The sequence below is a fragment of the Oncorhynchus kisutch genome, unplaced genomic scaffold, assembly GCF_002021735.2.
Source record: "Oncorhynchus kisutch isolate 150728-3 unplaced genomic scaffold, Okis_V2 scaffold2482, whole genome shotgun sequence".
Taxonomy (NCBI): Eukaryota; Metazoa; Chordata; class Actinopteri; order Salmoniformes; family Salmonidae; genus Oncorhynchus; species Oncorhynchus kisutch.
The window spans coordinates 1-17,966 of NW_022264427.1; the positions used below are offsets into that span (position 1 = coordinate 1).

A 17,966-nucleotide genomic window follows, 5' to 3' on the forward strand; every position below is an offset into this window, starting at 1 on the left:
AAAAGGCACCCGCAAAATAAAGGGTCATTTGACAGCGTGCATAATCATGGGCAAAGTCATTGTAGCCCATTACAATGTAGGAAAAATAAGTCATCTTTCTATAGTAACCCATTTAAATTCTTGAGATAAAAATTAGGCCAGCATGTCCATCTGTGGCAAAGTGCTCACCCAAATAAAAAAATGTAGTAACATTTTTTAAAAATATGAACATTAGCTAGCTAAATAAGGTTAGCAAGATGCTGCTACACTTGACCGTGGTATTTGTTCATGTTTAGCAACTCCCAATTAGCGCATTCTCTAGGACAGGAAATTCCATTGAAAGCGGCATCAACTTCTGGGGATCCTGTCAACTGATCCTATTCAGTTTCAAACATCCATGCTGCACAGGCATCTGAACAATCCTTTAGGTTTAGTGCAATAACTGTTTTAAATACAAAGGTCACTTGTGTCCTGAATTCACCCAAAACCACACTATTCAGTCAGTGTTAAGAGCAGTTGTATGTAACCAATCGGAAAGGCAAGCCAAGCTTGCCAGCCGCTCTTGATTTCCATTTGACTGATCAGCTTGGCACAACACTGAACTGTAGCAAACCAAAAGGATAACATTGAGTAAAAAGGTGTAGGTAATGCCAACATTAACCTTTTCACACACACACAAGTTCCAAATATCTTCAACAGTCGCCCCAGTGGGAGTTGATTTCATGCGCGTGATGTCAGAATGCACTCACCGTTCCAACATGTGGACATTTAACCCACGCTGACCTCAGACCAAGGCACACTACCTGCTAATTTTCTAGAAGCAGTTTCAACTTCTAATTTTGCCTCATTCATTCACAAAAGTAACTTATTTCACGGTTGCAGACCATTTCTATTTGAGAATTTAATGAGCCGGACAAACTTTCCTTCAAAAGATAGCCCAAGCACTTCCCCAGATCAAGTATACAGTCCTTGCACATTTATTGCCTTCCTCACAAATAACTGTGGACATGCGTGTATTCCTATCAAAGTGCCTTATTTTCTGTCACGTGTTGTCGTTTCTACTGCATCGTACCGTAAGTATAATGTGCTTAGCGTTTTATTCATGCTTTCTGATTCTTGCCTAGATTGTAATGGACACGTGTGTAAAACACTTGAAGGTGGTACTGAATATAAGCTAACACCATACAATGCAGTCGGGTTATCACGTAAGCGTCTGTCAGACTTATGGTGATCTCAACTGGAGTACCCCCATTGTCTTGAATGCACAGAAGTCGTCAGTTGATTTGAACACGGCATCAGAGTGTAAACTATGGTACCTCAGGGTTGCCAGATCAGACCCCCCCCTTTCCAGGGGTATATAGCTTAGAAAAACTGTCTGCCTCACCATTTATTGTTGATAAATTCCCAGATCTTAGTAATATTTCCTGCATCATCCTCTTCACAATACCTTCCCCCAAGGACTTAGCCCCCAATAATGGATTGTGCTATATCTTAGCTTTCGTGCTACGGTTGTATTTGTATAGTTACCTGTAAACTACTTGTCATGTGTACGCCGTAACAAGTACAAACATTATCACATGCTGAAGTGGCCAAACTAAGTTAAGATCTCAGGCAACGGGCGCAGTGAACAGCATTCTAGGAGTTCTTGCTTGACAAACATGGCTGCCATACTTTCTATACTAGATTTACATGGCTCCCTTGTACCGCATCATACTGTAAAACAAGTCAACCTGTTATTTAGACTAGATGATAACGTTAACATTGATATATTTTACAAGCAAAGCTGGAATAAAGTTGTGAAGACCTTTATTTCTCAACACAAAACATTGTTTAGATGCTTTTCAGACAACGCGGTTTAGAGTCGTTTGATGCAGCATACGTTCCAATGATACGCTGCAGGACCACTCAGTGATAACAAGCATGCGATCATACGCGCCAGAATCTCCCATAAGTGTGAAATTGGGTGGAGATCTGGTGACAGACCAAACATGGCTCACATCGTTTTTTAAGCATTGTGACCACTCGACCTATGGATGGGGGCATAGCCACGGTAGCCAAAGTAAATGGCCTGCCAAGCATGATAGGTTGCTAATTACTCAGGAACCACACCTGTGGAATAACACTTGTTTAGGCCCAAAAACGACATGTTACCCATTAATGATGAGATTCCACCGGGGTCGGGAGTCGCGGTCCTCGTTGAGGGTGGCCCAGCAGTGGTCAAGCACCAGCGCTACCTTGGGATCAGAGGACGTGGTCAGCTCCACCTCAAAGTGCAGAGGCTGTCTCAGGTACCTCACCACTGGATAGTCCTCCTCCTGGTGGAATGTGTTATACGAGGCGTCTGGAACACAGAACAAGACAAACGGGGGTCGTGGTCAGTGGGCACCATCGGAACTTGTCCATTAAGAAATGCTCGTTTATCATATCCTGTTGTGCCCCAATGAACACACGCCATTTATAGCCAACACTATCCACCCCCCACTAGAGGCTTCTGACAAATTCCCAAATCAGCTCCTCACCGTTACTACATAGCCACACCTGTAGATCTCAGAACGCAAGAGTAATATATCACAAGGCTTACATTTTTGGGAATGGTTTGTAAAGGAGACCATCCAAGATTCTTTTAGAGGCTAGGGGTCAAGTTGAAATTCTGAATTTGTGCACGCTTACCCTGAGCGAGTCTCATTCTGACCATTAGTCGACCCGTCCCAGTCTCGGCAAAAGGCTCGTTGTCACGCGGCCTGGTCAGGAAGGCCAATGTGCGAGTGATGTTGGCCACATAGGAGCAGGAAACCTTTAACCTAGAAAGAGGGATGTAAGCAACTTCAATAGGGGAAACGTCAAGCAGTGGAGTGGACACTGGTAGTAGAGGCACATTTTCCCTGTATACAAAGTATTGAGCAATTGAAGAAAAATAAACCTTATGAAAGCTAATAGCTACAATTGTGATGCGTAATCCACTTACTGATATTCCTGCTCTGAAGACGTCGTGGCATTCAGCTTCACCTCAAGTTCATCTGGCAAGGAGATTTCGTTCTCATACAGCATGACATTGTTGATAAACTATGTAGTAGAGGGGAATTGCTTATTACAGCCTGAAGAAGCAAACAGTCCGTAAATACACAGTACCCATCACCTCAGGGTAATAGTAATTTTACCTTCCTGGTGGTGCCACAGGAGTTCACAGTGAAGTGGAAGTAGGCGAAGCGATCGTCACTGTAGGTGGGACCACAGGCAGGGTCGCTCAGGGTCAGCTGACCGGGGTTCAGACCGGGAGCAGACTCCACCTTCACTGCCAGCGCAGTCATCGTTCCGTTAGAGAAACACTCTTGGAGGTGGGGGAGCAAAAGACAGGTAGCCATCAGACCTGGGTTCTGTATTTGTTACACTTATTGAGCTTGAACCAATGGAATAGCACCAAAAATGCAAACCATGCCCATCTGGCACTACCATTTAGACTCACGGTATTTGCAAGGAACCCAGGTTTGGTAACCATGTTAAACGACAATTTATCGTAAGTAATTGTTTGAGAACCAACCAGTCAGCGTTTTGAGGAAGCTGCAAGCCAGGGAAAAGTATTTGATGGTCATGTTGTTGTAAGGATTCAACAGAGCCACATCCAGTCTGCTCCGGACAGCCGACGAGTGAACCGACTGGGAACCAATGGGAGAGTTCATTAGTCCAATATTGTATGAATGTATACAGGGTAAGGAAAGCAAAGCTAGCTGCAGCAATTTAGGTTAACATGTTTTGGGAGAGCGTCGTACCTCAAACACTGCGTCCGGCGAAGAGAAGGGCAACGTGATGGTGAAGTCTGTGTCGCCCTCTGTTAAATACTGTTGAGCAAACTCATGGTTAAGCAGCCGCTTGCCAACCAAGACCACAAAAAAGGGCTCTTGGTTCCTGTAGTCCACAGTGATGTGGAAGTTCTCCTGATCACAGTAGCCAGTGACTGAGGGTGGCACTACAAGGACAAACAGGGTTGTGTTCATTAATTAAGCACAAAAAACAGGAAGGTACTACTTGAACTTGTCCAAGAAGAAACCCTTGCAAAATGTTTTGCTACGGTGGGACTGAATAAACACGATCCTGGCAAATCAGGAACAGGGAAACTGGGTCCAAATACTCTAAAGCTTAACATTCTCTGTAGAAAGACCGCATAGGAAAACCCTACAGTATGGCTAGTTGGTCTTTCACTGCCAATTTCCTTTCAGGGCAATCATTAACGAGAGGAAACCATTCAACAGTAGTTTGGCGTAGTCCAGAGGCATACCAATGTCCAGCAGTACAGCGTCCACAACGGCAGAGTGAGAGAAAGGAGCGTACTCTGGAAAGATGACCAGGCCGTAGATCAGCTGAAGAGTGAAGGTTGTGACACCTTGTTCCGCCCTTCTCTGTAGTGAAGTTAAAAGCATTGGTCAGCATTATTGTTGCAACAGAACTCTATTCAACATCAAGTGACAACTAAGTACATATGGGGACTATTAAAACACTTGAGTAAATGAGGGATACAAAGTACATTTGTGCCATTATTTATATTTTGTTGGTGGCCCACTTATTAGGGCATGAACAAATCACTGCGTGTGGCTTTGCATTTAACAGAAACACACCTCCTTAAAGACCACCGGGTCTGAGAAGGGCACCTCCATCCTGAAGGTCTTCAAGGTGTTGTCCGGGGATCTCTGCTCTTGAACATTGAAGCCCCTGGCGTTGCACTCTGCAACAGTTAGCACCATGGTGGGAAAGGTGATGTTCAGCAGCTCCACATCAAGGTTGAAGGTCCCCAACTCAAGCACAAACAATGCCTGCTCAGGAACTGTGTCCAAGGGCGTGTCTGTTCATTGGCAAACAAAGGAAAACATTTTGAAATGCGGTACAATGGAAGTTGAAAATGGACATTTGTTATTGGGTAAGTCCAGGTATTGCCTCCCCGTTTCAGTACATTTTCTGTTTTGTGCCTAATGAACAACCCAGGCATCCCAAATTACCATAGGCACTATTTAACTAAACCAGACTCACAGTTGCGAACTTGTGGAGGCCTGGCCATCGGAGGTGTTGTGATAGGGAAGAGGACTTTATAGCTGGTGTTCTCGTGTGCGACCTCCTCGATCCACAGCAACTCAAGCATGGGCTCAATGGTGTAAGTGACAAAGTACTGGTCATCCTGAATATGGCTCTGTAAGGGAGACGAGTGATGCAGTCAGGCTGTAATACACAATTTGAGTGCAAAAACAGGTAAATGTTCCTTATAAGCCAGAATGTTAAATACAATTATTCTACCACTTTTTGCCGCTCGTAATTTAAGACACAATATCCAAAGGAAAGTATTGGTTACCAGACTTTAGACAGCTGGTAGGTGTATGGTTGTCAACTTGCATTTTCAAAGCAACTGACACGCAAAGTAAACACTTGCGCAATATGTAAACAGCAGCCGAGTGTTGCTTGCATTCAGTTGACAGTGGCAAAGCTACCGCCTCCCTAAAAAGTCAGGTAAAGAATACTTTAGTGTGGATATTTGGTCTGAAATTTAAGTGTAATTTTATGCAAAATTCTCACAATTTTGCAAACCATTGTATATTAGCCTGGTTAAGCAAACAATTGCTCAATAAGAAACGTTTCTAGGAGTTTACCCATGAGAGATGGCAAAGGGTTACTGCAAAGCACTGACAACTGCTATAGTATAAAGGGCTCTACAAATAAGACAGGAACATTTTACTCATCCAATGCTGACCTTGAAGTAGCCGCCAACCGCCCCCACCGGAATTTCAACAATAATATGAGCCTCTGTGACTAAAACCGAGTAGTTTCTGGCAGCCATTTCCTCAGTGTCCAGCCTCTTAGCGTCAATTCCCATGTACACCTCCAACATGGTGAAGGCATCAGAGGAGAAAAGTGGGTCTATGTGCTTGGGCATGTACCAGGTGATCACTTCTGGAGTAAAGGCCACTGCCTCTGCAGTGACACAAGAAGCCAAGTGCACATCAAAACAGAACATTTTGCAACTGAAAACTGTGCCATTATTTGGAAAACATTTTCCCAACTGAACACTACATGAATGTCTTGTCTGGAGCCAATTAAGAACTGGGCTTATAGGATCTTAAATTATTTCACACTCAACCTGGTGTTGGACAAACAGCCGTGGCATCTACTCGAGTAACCAGCCACTTCTGCTCAAAGAAGGTTGAGGTTGAGAGCACCCGCATCGGAACCCCAGCTACCTGTTCAGTAGGACACACCGTATTAACAATATGTTGCAGAGTTCAGGTAGGGCCACCGTTTCCAAATGTTTGCTCTACTGAACATGACCCAGTTCATGGAGGTCAGCTTACATTCTGGAGGTATGTCTCCTCTGCATTATGAGGGCTTCTTAACACCAGCCGTGTGAGAGTGTTGGCTATTGCATAGCCCTTCCTTTGGACCTCATCCACATTCATGACATTCTTGCTAGGACTAAAGACGACTGCTGTCATTTTGTATCCTGAAGCAACAGCCTGTCTCAGGAAATGGAAACATGAATTAAACAAAATTGTCAAACGCACATTGTTTAGCACCATCCTGTCATTTTGTAGTGAAATTACAGAAACTGAAATATATAAACCTCAGCTCCCCTCCGGAAGTTGCCGCTCCTTGCTTTCGGGCCCCCAGTGGGCTGTTTGGGGATGGTTTGGATGTCTGGAAGAGTCCTTCTGACAGACACCTAGAGAAGAAAGGCCATTATTCCTTATGCATTTTCTCCCTCCCATACAAGAGGAAATCAAGGGCCAGTTCTCAATCTGTCCACTCGCCTCCTTAAATGCATTGAGAATAGGCCAAAATTCCTCACCTGTGCATTTTGAAGACACGAGTGGAATTGAGAGAGTCAAGACCTCTACGTTGTGTCGCAGAAGAAATGAAACACTGGACAGTTGTAGCTCTAGACAGATCATTTATACAGGCAGTACGACAAGTGGGACTGTAAACATGTCCATTGGGGCATGCTCTGCTCACTTGCCTCCATGTAGTTGCGGTCGCACAGAATCTCTCGGGAGGTCCAGGGGGTGTAGCTACAGGTTTTGCCCACTCTATAAACAGGGTCTTCAGTCATGTGGTTTCCTGGCAGCCTGAACTGCATGACCAAGCTGAACATCTTATCATCCTAAAATGAAGGGGGAAGGGAAAAAAGCCTTCATTATATAGCAAAAAAACTAAATTCAGGTGACATTCATGCTGTGTTATAGACTGTGGCAAAATTGGCTATATGAATGCAGCTGCCACTGTATTGAAGCCACACTACAGGAGTAGAGCTCAATAGTTCACATCACTGCAGTCTGTATCAGAAAGTTGGCTGGCCCTCTGAAAGCCCTCCATAAACTTCTGCTGTACCTTACATCATCATTAACTTAGAGGTAAGAGATACCAGACCAAGGGGTGGCTAACAATGGAGATCCTTTTGATATCCACAGAGTTAAGGAAAACTGCTTCAATGTTCCTGGAACCGGACTTCTAATAACCTCCATGCGCTAAATTGTATGTATTAGCAGCTCTACGGCAACTCAGGCTTATTGAGGACCTTTTTACTGAAGAATGGGTTCAGTTATTTCATTTTTCCATCTAGTGATGCAAATATAGACTTGTATCTTTGTGTAGACAGGGCTCATCTGTAAAAGAGCCTGGTCTCAGCATGACTCCACGTCAAAGGTAAATAAAATGACATTGCTACAGTACGAGTTGCAAATGCAGTGACACTGAAAGGCAAACTATCCATTTGAAGTACAAGCAAACACTACAGTTCTTAGGGTTACCATGTTTTGGGAAAAGCAGTTTTGAAGAGAAGCAAAAAACATGGCATTCCCCATGGGGTCAAATTTAAAGCTGAATCCACACTGAGTAGCAAGTCCAGGCGTCAGGTTTATGATTTGTGTGTCATCTGGAAGGGATGGAGATGGTGTGAACACAATAGTTGACAAGCAATATCAAGCCATGAATTATGAAAGGAGAGAAAGAGAATCATAAGAGGCAAACTCACTGAAGACAGTGTCAACCTCGTCAAAAAGAGGAGCGACACTCAAACGAATAACGTTACCAAGGCATTCAGCGTTGAGGTCATCTGGAATAGGAAAGGTTAGTTTAAAAAAAAAATCTTGTCAAACACTTAGTGCTTAAATTTGCAAGGTGCAAAATGCATACTTATAGAAGGTGTCTGTTGTGCTTGTATGCCCACAGCTGCCATCAATAGGCAAAACAACCTGTAAGGCATTTGACAAATTATTATGATTAAAAGGAGGAAGAACACAACTCAAATGTTTGTGTCGCATAAGACTCTCCTAGGCCTGCTACTACTTACCCTGAGCTAAGGAAAATAATCATTGTAGAACAGATTTGTTCTGATAAAATACCCAGCTACAGAACCTGATATTTGACCCAAAGTGTGCAGCCTACAGCCCAGGGGTATGCAACTTTTACCCTATGACAAAGGCTTCCCACACTCAGTCACCTGAACCCCAAAGGGCTGCACATTTTCTTTTTATTCCCCTAGCCCTACAAAGCTGATTCAAATAATCATCCAGCTTTGTTAATCTGAATCAGCTGTGTAGTGTTAGGACAAAAACCTAAATGTAAGGCTACTGTTCAATTTTAGAAGGGTGCTCCGCCCTCACCGCTTTTATCCATTCATGTCAGGGGCCATGGACCGGTGCACCTCGGCTCAGGTTAATAGAACTCCCTCATTAGCAGCACAACAGCCTTTCACAGGTGAAAAGCATAATTACCCAACCGTCTACAATTGTAGCCCAGACAGAGAGAAAGATATTGGCCTCTAATGGCCAAAATGCTGCATTTCATGCACTTTCACAATTTGAATGTAGTCAACTGGGTGGGACTACCAACTTCATTTGGCTGAGCCCTACTGGTGACCCTGTTGAAGTCATGTCCAATCGGGTCATCAGAAGGGCTCAGACAATTGTGAAGAAGAAATGTTACTACTTTAATGTGAAGATAGCCTCAATGGTGCTGCCCATGCTGTCACAGACACTATATTGGCACAGATACATAGATGAGTCTTTTATCTTCTTATGGCTTCTTATTATCTTCTTGTCCAGAGGTGCCCAGAGTAAACTGCCTGCTACTCAGTCCCAGAAGCTAAGATATGCATATTATTAGTATATTTGGATAGAAAACCCTCTGAAGGTTCTAAAACCGTTTGAATGATGTCTGTGAGTAGAACAGAACACATATGGCAGGCAGAAACCTGAGAAAAAAATCCAACCAGGAAGTGGGAAATCTGAGGTTGGTCGTTTTTCAACTCATTCCCTATTGAAGACACAGTGGGATATTGGTCATGTTGCACTTCCTAGATGTCAACAATCTTTAGAACCTTGTTTGATGCTTCTACTGTGAGGTGAGGGCGAATGAGAGGGGAATGAGTCAGAGGTCTGGCAGAATGCCTTGAGCTCGTGACGCTCGTTCACATGAGAGCGAGCTCTGTTCCATCGCAATTCTACAGACAAAGGAATTCTCCGGTTGGAACATTATTGAAGATGTATTTTAACAACATCCTAAAGATTGATTCTATACATCGTTTGACATGTTTCTACGGACTGTAACATAACTTTTTGACATTTCGTCTGCTCCTAATGAACACGCTTCGTGAGATTGGATTTGTTTACAAAACTCGCTAACAAAAGTAGCTATTTGGACATAAATGATCGAACAAAACAAACATTTCTTGTGGAACTGGGATTCCTGGGATTGATGAAGATGAAGATCATCTAAGGTAAGTGAATATTTATAATGTTATTTCTGACTTCTGTTGACCTCTTTTTGGCCTGTTTGGTCTCTGAGCGCCGTAGTCAGATTATTGCATGGTTTGCTTTTCCGTAAAGGTTTTTTGAAATCTGACACAGCGGTTGCATTAAGCAGAAATATATCTTTAATTCTGTGCATAACAATTTTATTTTCATCTACATTTATTATGAGTATTTCTGTAAACTGATGTGGCTCTCTGCAAAATCACCGGATGTTTTTGGAACTACTGAACATAACGCTCCAACGTATACTGAGATTCTTTTGATATAAATATGAACTTTATCGAACAAAACATACATGTATTGTGTAACATGAAGTCCTATGAGTGTCATCTGATGAAGATCATCAAAGGTTAGTGATTAATTTTATCTCTATTTCTGATTTTTGTGACTCCTCTCTTTGGCTGGAAAAATGAGTGTGTTTTTCTGTGACTTGGCTCTGACCAAACATAATCGTTTGTGGTGCTTTCGCCGTAAAGCCTATTTGAAATCGGGCACTGTGGTGGCATTAACAAGAAGTGTATTTTTAAAATGGTGTGAAATACTTGAATGTCTGAGGAATTTTAATTATGAGATTTCTGTTCTTTTGAATTTGGCGCCCTGCACTTTCACTGGCTGTTGTCATATCGATCAGCCCTAAGAAGATTTATCTATCTCTATGAGGCAAGACAATTGTCATTCAGGATTAAAAGGTGACTGCACTTCCTCATTTGGCCTTAGCTGTGTTCGAATACTCGTACTAACTGTACTGTTTGTGACATGATTTGAGTATTTAGTATGCTTATTGGTCATAGTATACCTGTATAAATATATCATAGTATACCTCTATACCTCTGGCCCTTCTTTGGACACTGTGTTAACTAACCTCCAGATGAGCTTCAATGCCATACAACTCTCCTTCCGTGGCCTCCAACTGCTCTTAAATGCAAGTAAAACTAAATGCATGCTCTTCAACCGATCGCTGCCCGCACCTGTCCGCCCGTCCAGCATCACTACTCTGGACGGTTCTGACTTAGAATATGTGGACTACAAATACCTAGGTGTCTGGTTAGACTGTAAACTCTCCTTCCAGACTCACATTAAGCATCTCCAATCCAAAAGCCCCATTTACTACCCACCACTGCAACCTATATGCTCTCGTTGGCTGGCCCTCGCTTCATACTCGTCGCCAAACCCACTGGCTCCAGGTCATCTACAAGTCTCTGCTAGGTAAAGCCCCGCCTTATCTCATCTCACTGGTCACCATAGCAGCACCGACCCATAGCACACGCTCCAACAGGAGAATCTCACTGGTCACCCCCAAAGCCAATTTTTCCTTTGGCCGCCTTTACTTCCAGTTCTCTGCTGCAAATGACTGGAACAAACTGCAAAAATCACTGAAGCTGGAGACTCAGATCTCCCTCACTAAGCTTTAAGCACCAGCTGTCAGAACAGCTCACAGATCACTGCACCTGTACATAGCCCATCTGTAAATAGCCCATCCAACTACCTCATCCCCTTGCTGTATTTATTTATTTATCTTGCTCCTTTGCACCCCAGTATCTCTACTTGCACATTCATCTTCTGCACATCTACCATTCCAGTGTTTAATTGCTATATTGTAATTACTTCGCCACCATGGCCTATTTATTGCCTTACCTCCCTTATCCTTTCCTTATTTGCACACACTGTATATAGACTTTTTCTACTGTATGTTTGTTTATTCCATCTGTAACTCTGTGTTGTTGTATGTGTCGAACTGCTTTGCTTTATCTTGGCCAGGTTGCAGTTGTAAATGAGAGCTTGTTCTCAACTAGCCTAACTGGTTAAATGAAGGTGAAATAAAATACTATGGATATATTTAGTATGCCAAATGTTCCAGGATGTCGTACTAAATTCGCCAAAATATGAGGAATACACGAAGAGGACACTGTTTCAGTACTTTAGGGCCAATAATGCAATTCTTCAGGAAATGGGACATTTCCAGATTTGTTGGAAATGGCGGAAAATATGCAGTCGAAGTACAACGAGAGCGGATACAAATTCATTGCTTTAACTAATTATGACAAATATTAAGAAAATGTTGAGCAATGTAATAAAGTAATTACTTTTTAAATAAGTTAACTTACACGTTATATTGGCTGACAATTTGTTAGCTACACTGGTCTTACATAGCGTATCAGTACAGCAGTATGTACCGGTATGTTGTTAGCTAGATACCTAACGTTAGTTGGCTACTTATAGATAAAACTTGACAGTATAATAACTATAGGCTATCTAACTAACTACCCAATGTTTGACGTGATTATTCCCGTATACTAAAATGAACTAATAATATATAGTATTCAGTATATACTCATTAAGTATGTAGTATACAGTATGTTAGTGTGGGTATTCGAGCACAGCTCTTGTTTTTCATCAATGCTCATTAAGAAATGCTAGCGGCCATGACTGAAGGCAAACAAGAATTGTCTTGGGGGTGTGGTTTGATGTGGGTGTTTCTTGGATGTGTTTTTACCATTCAATTGCAATAAACAAGTGCAGTAGTGAATACGTAAGGTAAGCCAGCTTTGCTGTAGAAAACAACGTTTTGAAGTTGAGGACTTCTCCCGATGAGAATTGATACCAGAGCACGCTCATTTGGGCTACAGTTTGAATCACAACGTACCACGAGTGCGGAATCTGACTTTGGACATTGAATTATTATTATTTAAAAAATGTTGTGTTCGATCAAAACATTCGGTTTTGGAAGTGAATGTAGTGGTGCGTTTGGTTGGTGGATCTGCACATCTGTAATGAGGTAGGCTGTGCAGGTAGCCCAGATGAGAGTACGTCTGAGATGGATGAAGGTGAAAGGATCAGTGATGAGTGGTAAATTGCATCTTGGCTGACACTTAAATAACGTGCCATAGAATTATGCGGAACCACGCAAGATGTGCTGCAGGATGCCGCAACATTTAAGCTTATACGGTTCCAAAAAAGGACCGCAAAAACATACGAAATAGGTTGTTCCAACCTGTAAACGAACAGTATGCTTTCAGTCGCGTGTACTAGCTCTTCACCTGTCAACCGGAAGTTGATGATGTTGCTATGCAACCTCTTGCTAGATAGTTAGCATAACAAATGACTAGTTAGACATTTTACGACTTCAGGTGTATTCTTCAATTCAATCTGGAGAACCAGATGGGCATGGTTTGCATATTTGGTGCTATTCCATTGGTTCTACTGTGCTCGGCAAGCTCAATTAAGTGTAACAAATACAGAACCCAGGTCTGATGGCTACCTGTCTTTTGATCCCCCACCTCCAAGAGTGTTTCTCAAACGGAACGATGACTGCGCTGGCGATGAAGGTGGAGTCTGCTTCCGGTCTGAACCCCGGTCAGCTGACCCTGAGCGACCCCGCCTGGTGTCCCACCTACAGTGAAGATCGCTTCGCCTACTTCCACTTCACTGTGAACTCCTGTGGCACCACCAGGAAGGTAAAATGACTATTACCCTGAGGTGATGGGTACTGTGTATTTATGGCCTGTGTGCTTCTGTAGGTTGTAATAAGCAATTCCCCTCTACTACAGAGTTGATCAACAATTCATGCTGTATGAGTGCATTACGCATCACAATTGTAGCTATTAGCTGTTATAGGGTGTTTTTTTTCTTTCACCAATTGCTCAATACTTTGTATACAGGGAAAATGTGCCTCTACTATCAGTGTGTCCACTCCACTGCTTGAAGTTTCCCCTATTGAAGTTGCATATTTCCCCTATTGAAGTTGCATACTCTTTTAAGGTTAAAGGTTTCCTGCTACTATGTGGTCAACATCACTCGCACATTGGCCTTCCTGACCAGGCCGCGTGACAACGAGCCTTTTGTCACCTTGTGACACACACTGAAAAGCTCAAACCTTGCTTGCATTTCCAGACCATATATTTCACTCTTGTGGGGGGGGAAAGAGGGCACATCCTACGTTCATACTTATGACAACTTCATGGACTAGGGCCTTTTATTTATCACCCTAATAATGTTGTGTCTTTTTATTGGACTAAATGCAGTTTGTTAGTGCTTCCCTGCCCTGCCCAGATCAAATCAAATAATGGACAATGCGTTTACCTCAAAATCTAGGCAGTGCATTCAGCATTTGTTTTTAGGCTAGGATACTGCCAATGTCTGTAGTCCATTAGGGCCCTGTAAAATCCCCTTCAATGTTTTGACTGATTGCCCCCCCCCCAAGGTTTTTGCTCTCATAAGTACACCTTTTTCATAGAACATCTAATCGTGTTATATTTCTATGTCCACGACAACATTTTCCCAACAGATGTCAAAGAAAAGCTCTCTCACACACACACACACAGCAAGGATGGAGTGACAAAGTGTGGTGCTTAAAGACACACAGAGCCTGCAAAGGTATTACCATAATCTCTAGGCTGTGCCAAGTTCAACGAGATGCCCCGCTTGACCGTAGCTCGCTCGGTCTAAGCACAGTTACCATGAGAAAAAGTAGGCCCAAAATGAAGTCTGGCCCTAAATGTCATTTGCTTTTTGGTGACAGTGAGAGAACCGTTAGGGTGAGAAGCACAATTCGACCTCAGGTACATTCCTGAGGTCCTCCCGATCTGTGCAAGCCTAACCTTGACCGTGTAGTATTAACCCTTAACAGTTAAAAGAAGGTGTCTACCTCAAACAGTTTTGACTGACTTCTCTCCCATTAGGAATACATTGCCTGCAACCCTAAATTCAACCTGAAGCCTATGTGGGTTATGAATGCCGTATGAACCTGTATTCGATGACAATCCATCAGCCCACTATGAGGTCTACCTGTGTTGATTCTAAGCTTCCTGAAGCAACCGGAAGTGGTTAAAATCACCCTAAAAGTGTTTTTCCATACCCAAACGGATGTTTGATAGAAATAGTGAATTCAACCTTGTGTAAATCAGTCAGTTCTTAACGTATAGACTTAAAACTCAGGATTCTGTAAAAGCATACCCCAATGAGGATATGTGTTCACGTTCAGCTTCCTGTGCCAAACGGATGTGCCTTAAAATGGTCATAGGGGCTGTTTCGAAGGGTTAACAGATGTTGCATTTTCACCATTTAGATAAGCATCTTTGTGTCAATCAAAAAGTGGAAGAAATTGCATATACTGTAGCCATAATATGTAGCACAGATTGTTGGATGAAATACAAACTAACCTTGCTTACTTATTTCAAAGCGAGGGCACATATTTCAGCCTTGTGGGAAAAAACGGACAAAGAGTTGAAATTCCACAAGGCAGTGACAAAAAGCTTACAGCACCTGGTATTCCCAGGCAGTCTCCCATCCAAGTACTAACCAGGCCCGACCCTGCTTAGCTTCCGAGATCAGGCGTACTCAGCCAGTATGGTCTTAATCAAGAAACCTTCTCTAGGTGCACTATATAAAGTCAAAGTGAGTCTAATTAAATGAGCTTTTGCACAACTCCCACTTTCCAGAATGTTGACATTTTAAGAAGGAAATAGATGTGCTAAGTCATCTGTTTATGTAAACTGAAGCACATGGGTTCAATCCTTGTTCGGCGTTTATGGAAGCTAGATGATATTATGGAAATGAACTTTCATTAGAACAGTGTAAAGAAAGGGTCAATTGTATTGATATGGCCACTACGACCTGTATGCTCTAGTCGGCTGGCCCTCGCTACATATTCGTCGCCAGACCCACTGGTTCCAGGTCATCTTTTTAGTCTATGCTAGGTAAAGCTCCGCCTTATCTCAGCTCACTGGTCACGATAACAACACCCACCCGTAGCACGCGTTCCAGCAGGTATATCTCACTGGTCATCCCCAAAGCCAACACCTCCTTTGGCCGCCTTTCCTTCCAGTTCTCTGCTGACAATGACTGGAACGAATTGCAAAAATCGCTGAAGCTGGAGACATATTTCCCTCACTAACTTTCAGTGTTGCCAACTTAGCGACTTAGTCGCTGTATTTAGCAAGTATTCAGACCCCTCTGAATACTTGCAGACATTTTAATTTTACTCACTTTTTGTCTCTTCCACAATGTTATTCCTCACTCCTACAGTGTCCATCACAATTACATGCACATGGACAATTATGCAAATTAGGTGATGACATCATTTAGCAACTTCTAGTGACTTTTAGGACAGCCAATAGCTACTTTCCTTACTGAGGTGTTGGCAACACTGCTAACTTTAAACATCGGCTATCTGAGCAGCTAACTGATCGCTGCAGCTGTACAAAGCCCATCTGTAAATAGCCCACCCAATCTACCTACCTCATCCCCATATTGTTTTAATATACTTTCTGCTCCTTGCACACCTGTATTTCTACTTGCACATCATCATCTGCTCATCTATCACTCCAGTGTTAATTTGCTAAATTGTAAATACTTCGCTACTATGGCCTATTTCTTGCCTTACCTCCATTTGCACGCACTGTATATAGACTTTCTTTTTTTTCTTCTATTGTGTTATTGACTGTACGCTTGTTTATTCCATCTGTAACTCTGTGTTGTTGTTTGTGTTGCGCTACTTTGCTTTATCTTGGCCAGGTCGCAGTTGAATATGAAAACTTGTTCTCAACTAGCTTACCTGATTAATTATAGGTGAAATTTAAAAAAATAAGAAAAAACCATTTCTTTCCCAGAAAGGGGATGTAGCTCAGTGGTAGAGCGCATGCTTCGCATGTATGAAGTCCTGGGCTCAATCCCCAACTTCTCCATTCAAATTTTTTCAATGGCCCATCTCCTACTTTCCAGAATGTTGAAATTCTCAGCAGGAAACAGAGACGTGCTAAATAATTTGCTCTTGTAATCTGAAGAACATGTGTTCAATCCCTGTTCGTACATTTATGTAACAGAAGTGGCATGGTTGCCAACTTCAATTGCATCATTTTCAAAAACTGAAGTTCATGGGTTAGATGACTGTCCATACTTGCGTGTATTTAGAATTGCTGCTATCATTTCATTGTAGTTTCAATGGAGTGGTGTATATAAAAAGTACATTGTATTAATATTGCATTTTATCTGCAAATAAAATTGGATCGAAGCTCAGAGGGGGAGTGCATGCTATTTTAGTACTTGGTTCAATCCCAAGGTTCTCCACTGAGTATTTGTGTGCCAAATTCACATTACACAACTCCTACTTTCCAGAATGTTGAAATTCTCACAGGAAACAGAGATGTTATTTGTGTGCCAAATTCACATTACACAACTACTACTTTCCAGAATATTGATAAATATCTTGCAGCATAGAGTGGCATGGTGGCCAAGCGGTAAGGTGTCGGTCTTGTAAACCGAAGATCATGGGTTCAAATCCCATCCGTGCTTTACTGAAAGATAGCTGGTACCATGGGAAGGTTCTTTCACTGGAGGACTTTGAAGAAAAAAAAAAGTTCTCAAAATGGCAAACCTGCTATTATATAGTAAGGGTATGTACCTCTACGGTAGAGCTAATACTTGAAATGCATGCGCTCTGAAGTTAATCCCCAAATTTTCTGATGAGTATATTTAGTTGTGAAATGAGCTTTTGCACAACTCTACTTTCCAGAATGTTGACATTTTAAGAAGGAAATAGATGTGCTAAGTCATCTGTTTTTGTAAACTGAAGCACATGGGTTCAATCCTGGGTTCAAGCCTTGTTCGACGTTTATGGAAGCTAGATGATATTATGGAAATGTACTTTCATTAGAACAGTGTAAAGAAAGGGTCAATTGTATTGATATGGCCACTACGACCTGTATGCTCTAGTCGGCTGGCCCTCGCTACATATTCGTCGCCAGACCCACTGGTTCCAGGTCATCTTTTTAGTCTATGCTAGGTAAAGCTCCGCCTTATCTCAGCTCACTGGTCACGATAACAACACCCACCCGTAGCACGCGTTCCAGCAGGTATATCTCACTGGTCATCCCCAAAGCCAACACCTCCTTTGGCCGCCTTTCCTTCCAGTTCTCTGCTGACAATGACTGGAACGAATTGCAAAAATCGCTGAAGCTGGAGACATATTTCCCTCACTAACTTTCAGTGTTGCCAACTTAGCGACTTAGTCGCTGTATTTAGCAAGTATTCAGACCCCTCTGAATACTTGCAGACATTTTCATTTTACTCACTTTTTGTCTCTTCCACAATGTTATTCCTCACTCCTACAGTGTCCATCACAATTACATGCACATGGACAATTATGCAAATTAGGTGATGACATCATTTAGCAACTTCTAGTGACTTTTAGGACAGCCAATAGCT

General features: G+C 42.5%; 1 protein-coding gene, 2 long non-coding RNA genes and 2 other non-coding genes across 5 annotated transcripts; 2 read left to right on the top strand and 3 right to left on the bottom strand.

Moving 5' to 3' along the window:
* Window positions 1-2,276: 2,276 nt before the first annotated feature.
* On the bottom strand, window positions 2,277-3,186 carry LOC116370195 (zona pellucida sperm-binding protein 4-like; the record flags this gene model as incomplete). Its single annotated transcript, XM_031819716.1, has 4 exons — window positions 3,138-3,186; window positions 2,945-3,042; window positions 2,650-2,780; window positions 2,277-2,320 (listed from the first exon to the last, which is right to left on the bottom strand). Coding segments are annotated over exons 2-4 (258 nt in total), but the record flags the coding sequence as incomplete, so codon positions are not given.
* A 62-nt stretch (window positions 3,187-3,248) lies between these two features.
* Window positions 3,249-3,799, bottom strand: LOC116370196 (uncharacterized). Its single transcript, XR_004208713.1, has 3 exons — window positions 3,747-3,799; window positions 3,518-3,632; window positions 3,249-3,307 (listed from the first exon to the last, which is right to left on the bottom strand). It is a non-coding gene; the product is annotated as an uncharacterized LOC116370196 (long non-coding RNA).
* A 94-nt stretch (window positions 3,800-3,893) lies between these two features.
* Window positions 3,894-4,604, bottom strand: LOC116370194 (uncharacterized). Its single transcript, XR_004208712.1, has 3 exons — window positions 4,590-4,604; window positions 4,253-4,373; window positions 3,894-3,943 (listed from the first exon to the last, which is right to left on the bottom strand). It is a non-coding gene; the product is annotated as an uncharacterized LOC116370194 (long non-coding RNA).
* Window positions 4,605-16,375: 11,771 nt separating this feature from the next.
* trnaa-cgc (transfer RNA alanine (anticodon CGC)) lies at window positions 16,376-16,447 on the top strand. Its single transcript has one exon. It is a non-coding gene; the product is annotated as a tRNA-Ala (tRNA).
* Window positions 16,448-16,982: 535 nt separating this feature from the next.
* On the top strand, window positions 16,983-17,054 carry trnat-ugu (transfer RNA threonine (anticodon UGU)). The gene has a single exon. It is a non-coding gene; the product is annotated as a tRNA-Thr (tRNA).
* The last annotated feature ends 912 nt before the right edge of the window (window positions 17,055-17,966 follow it).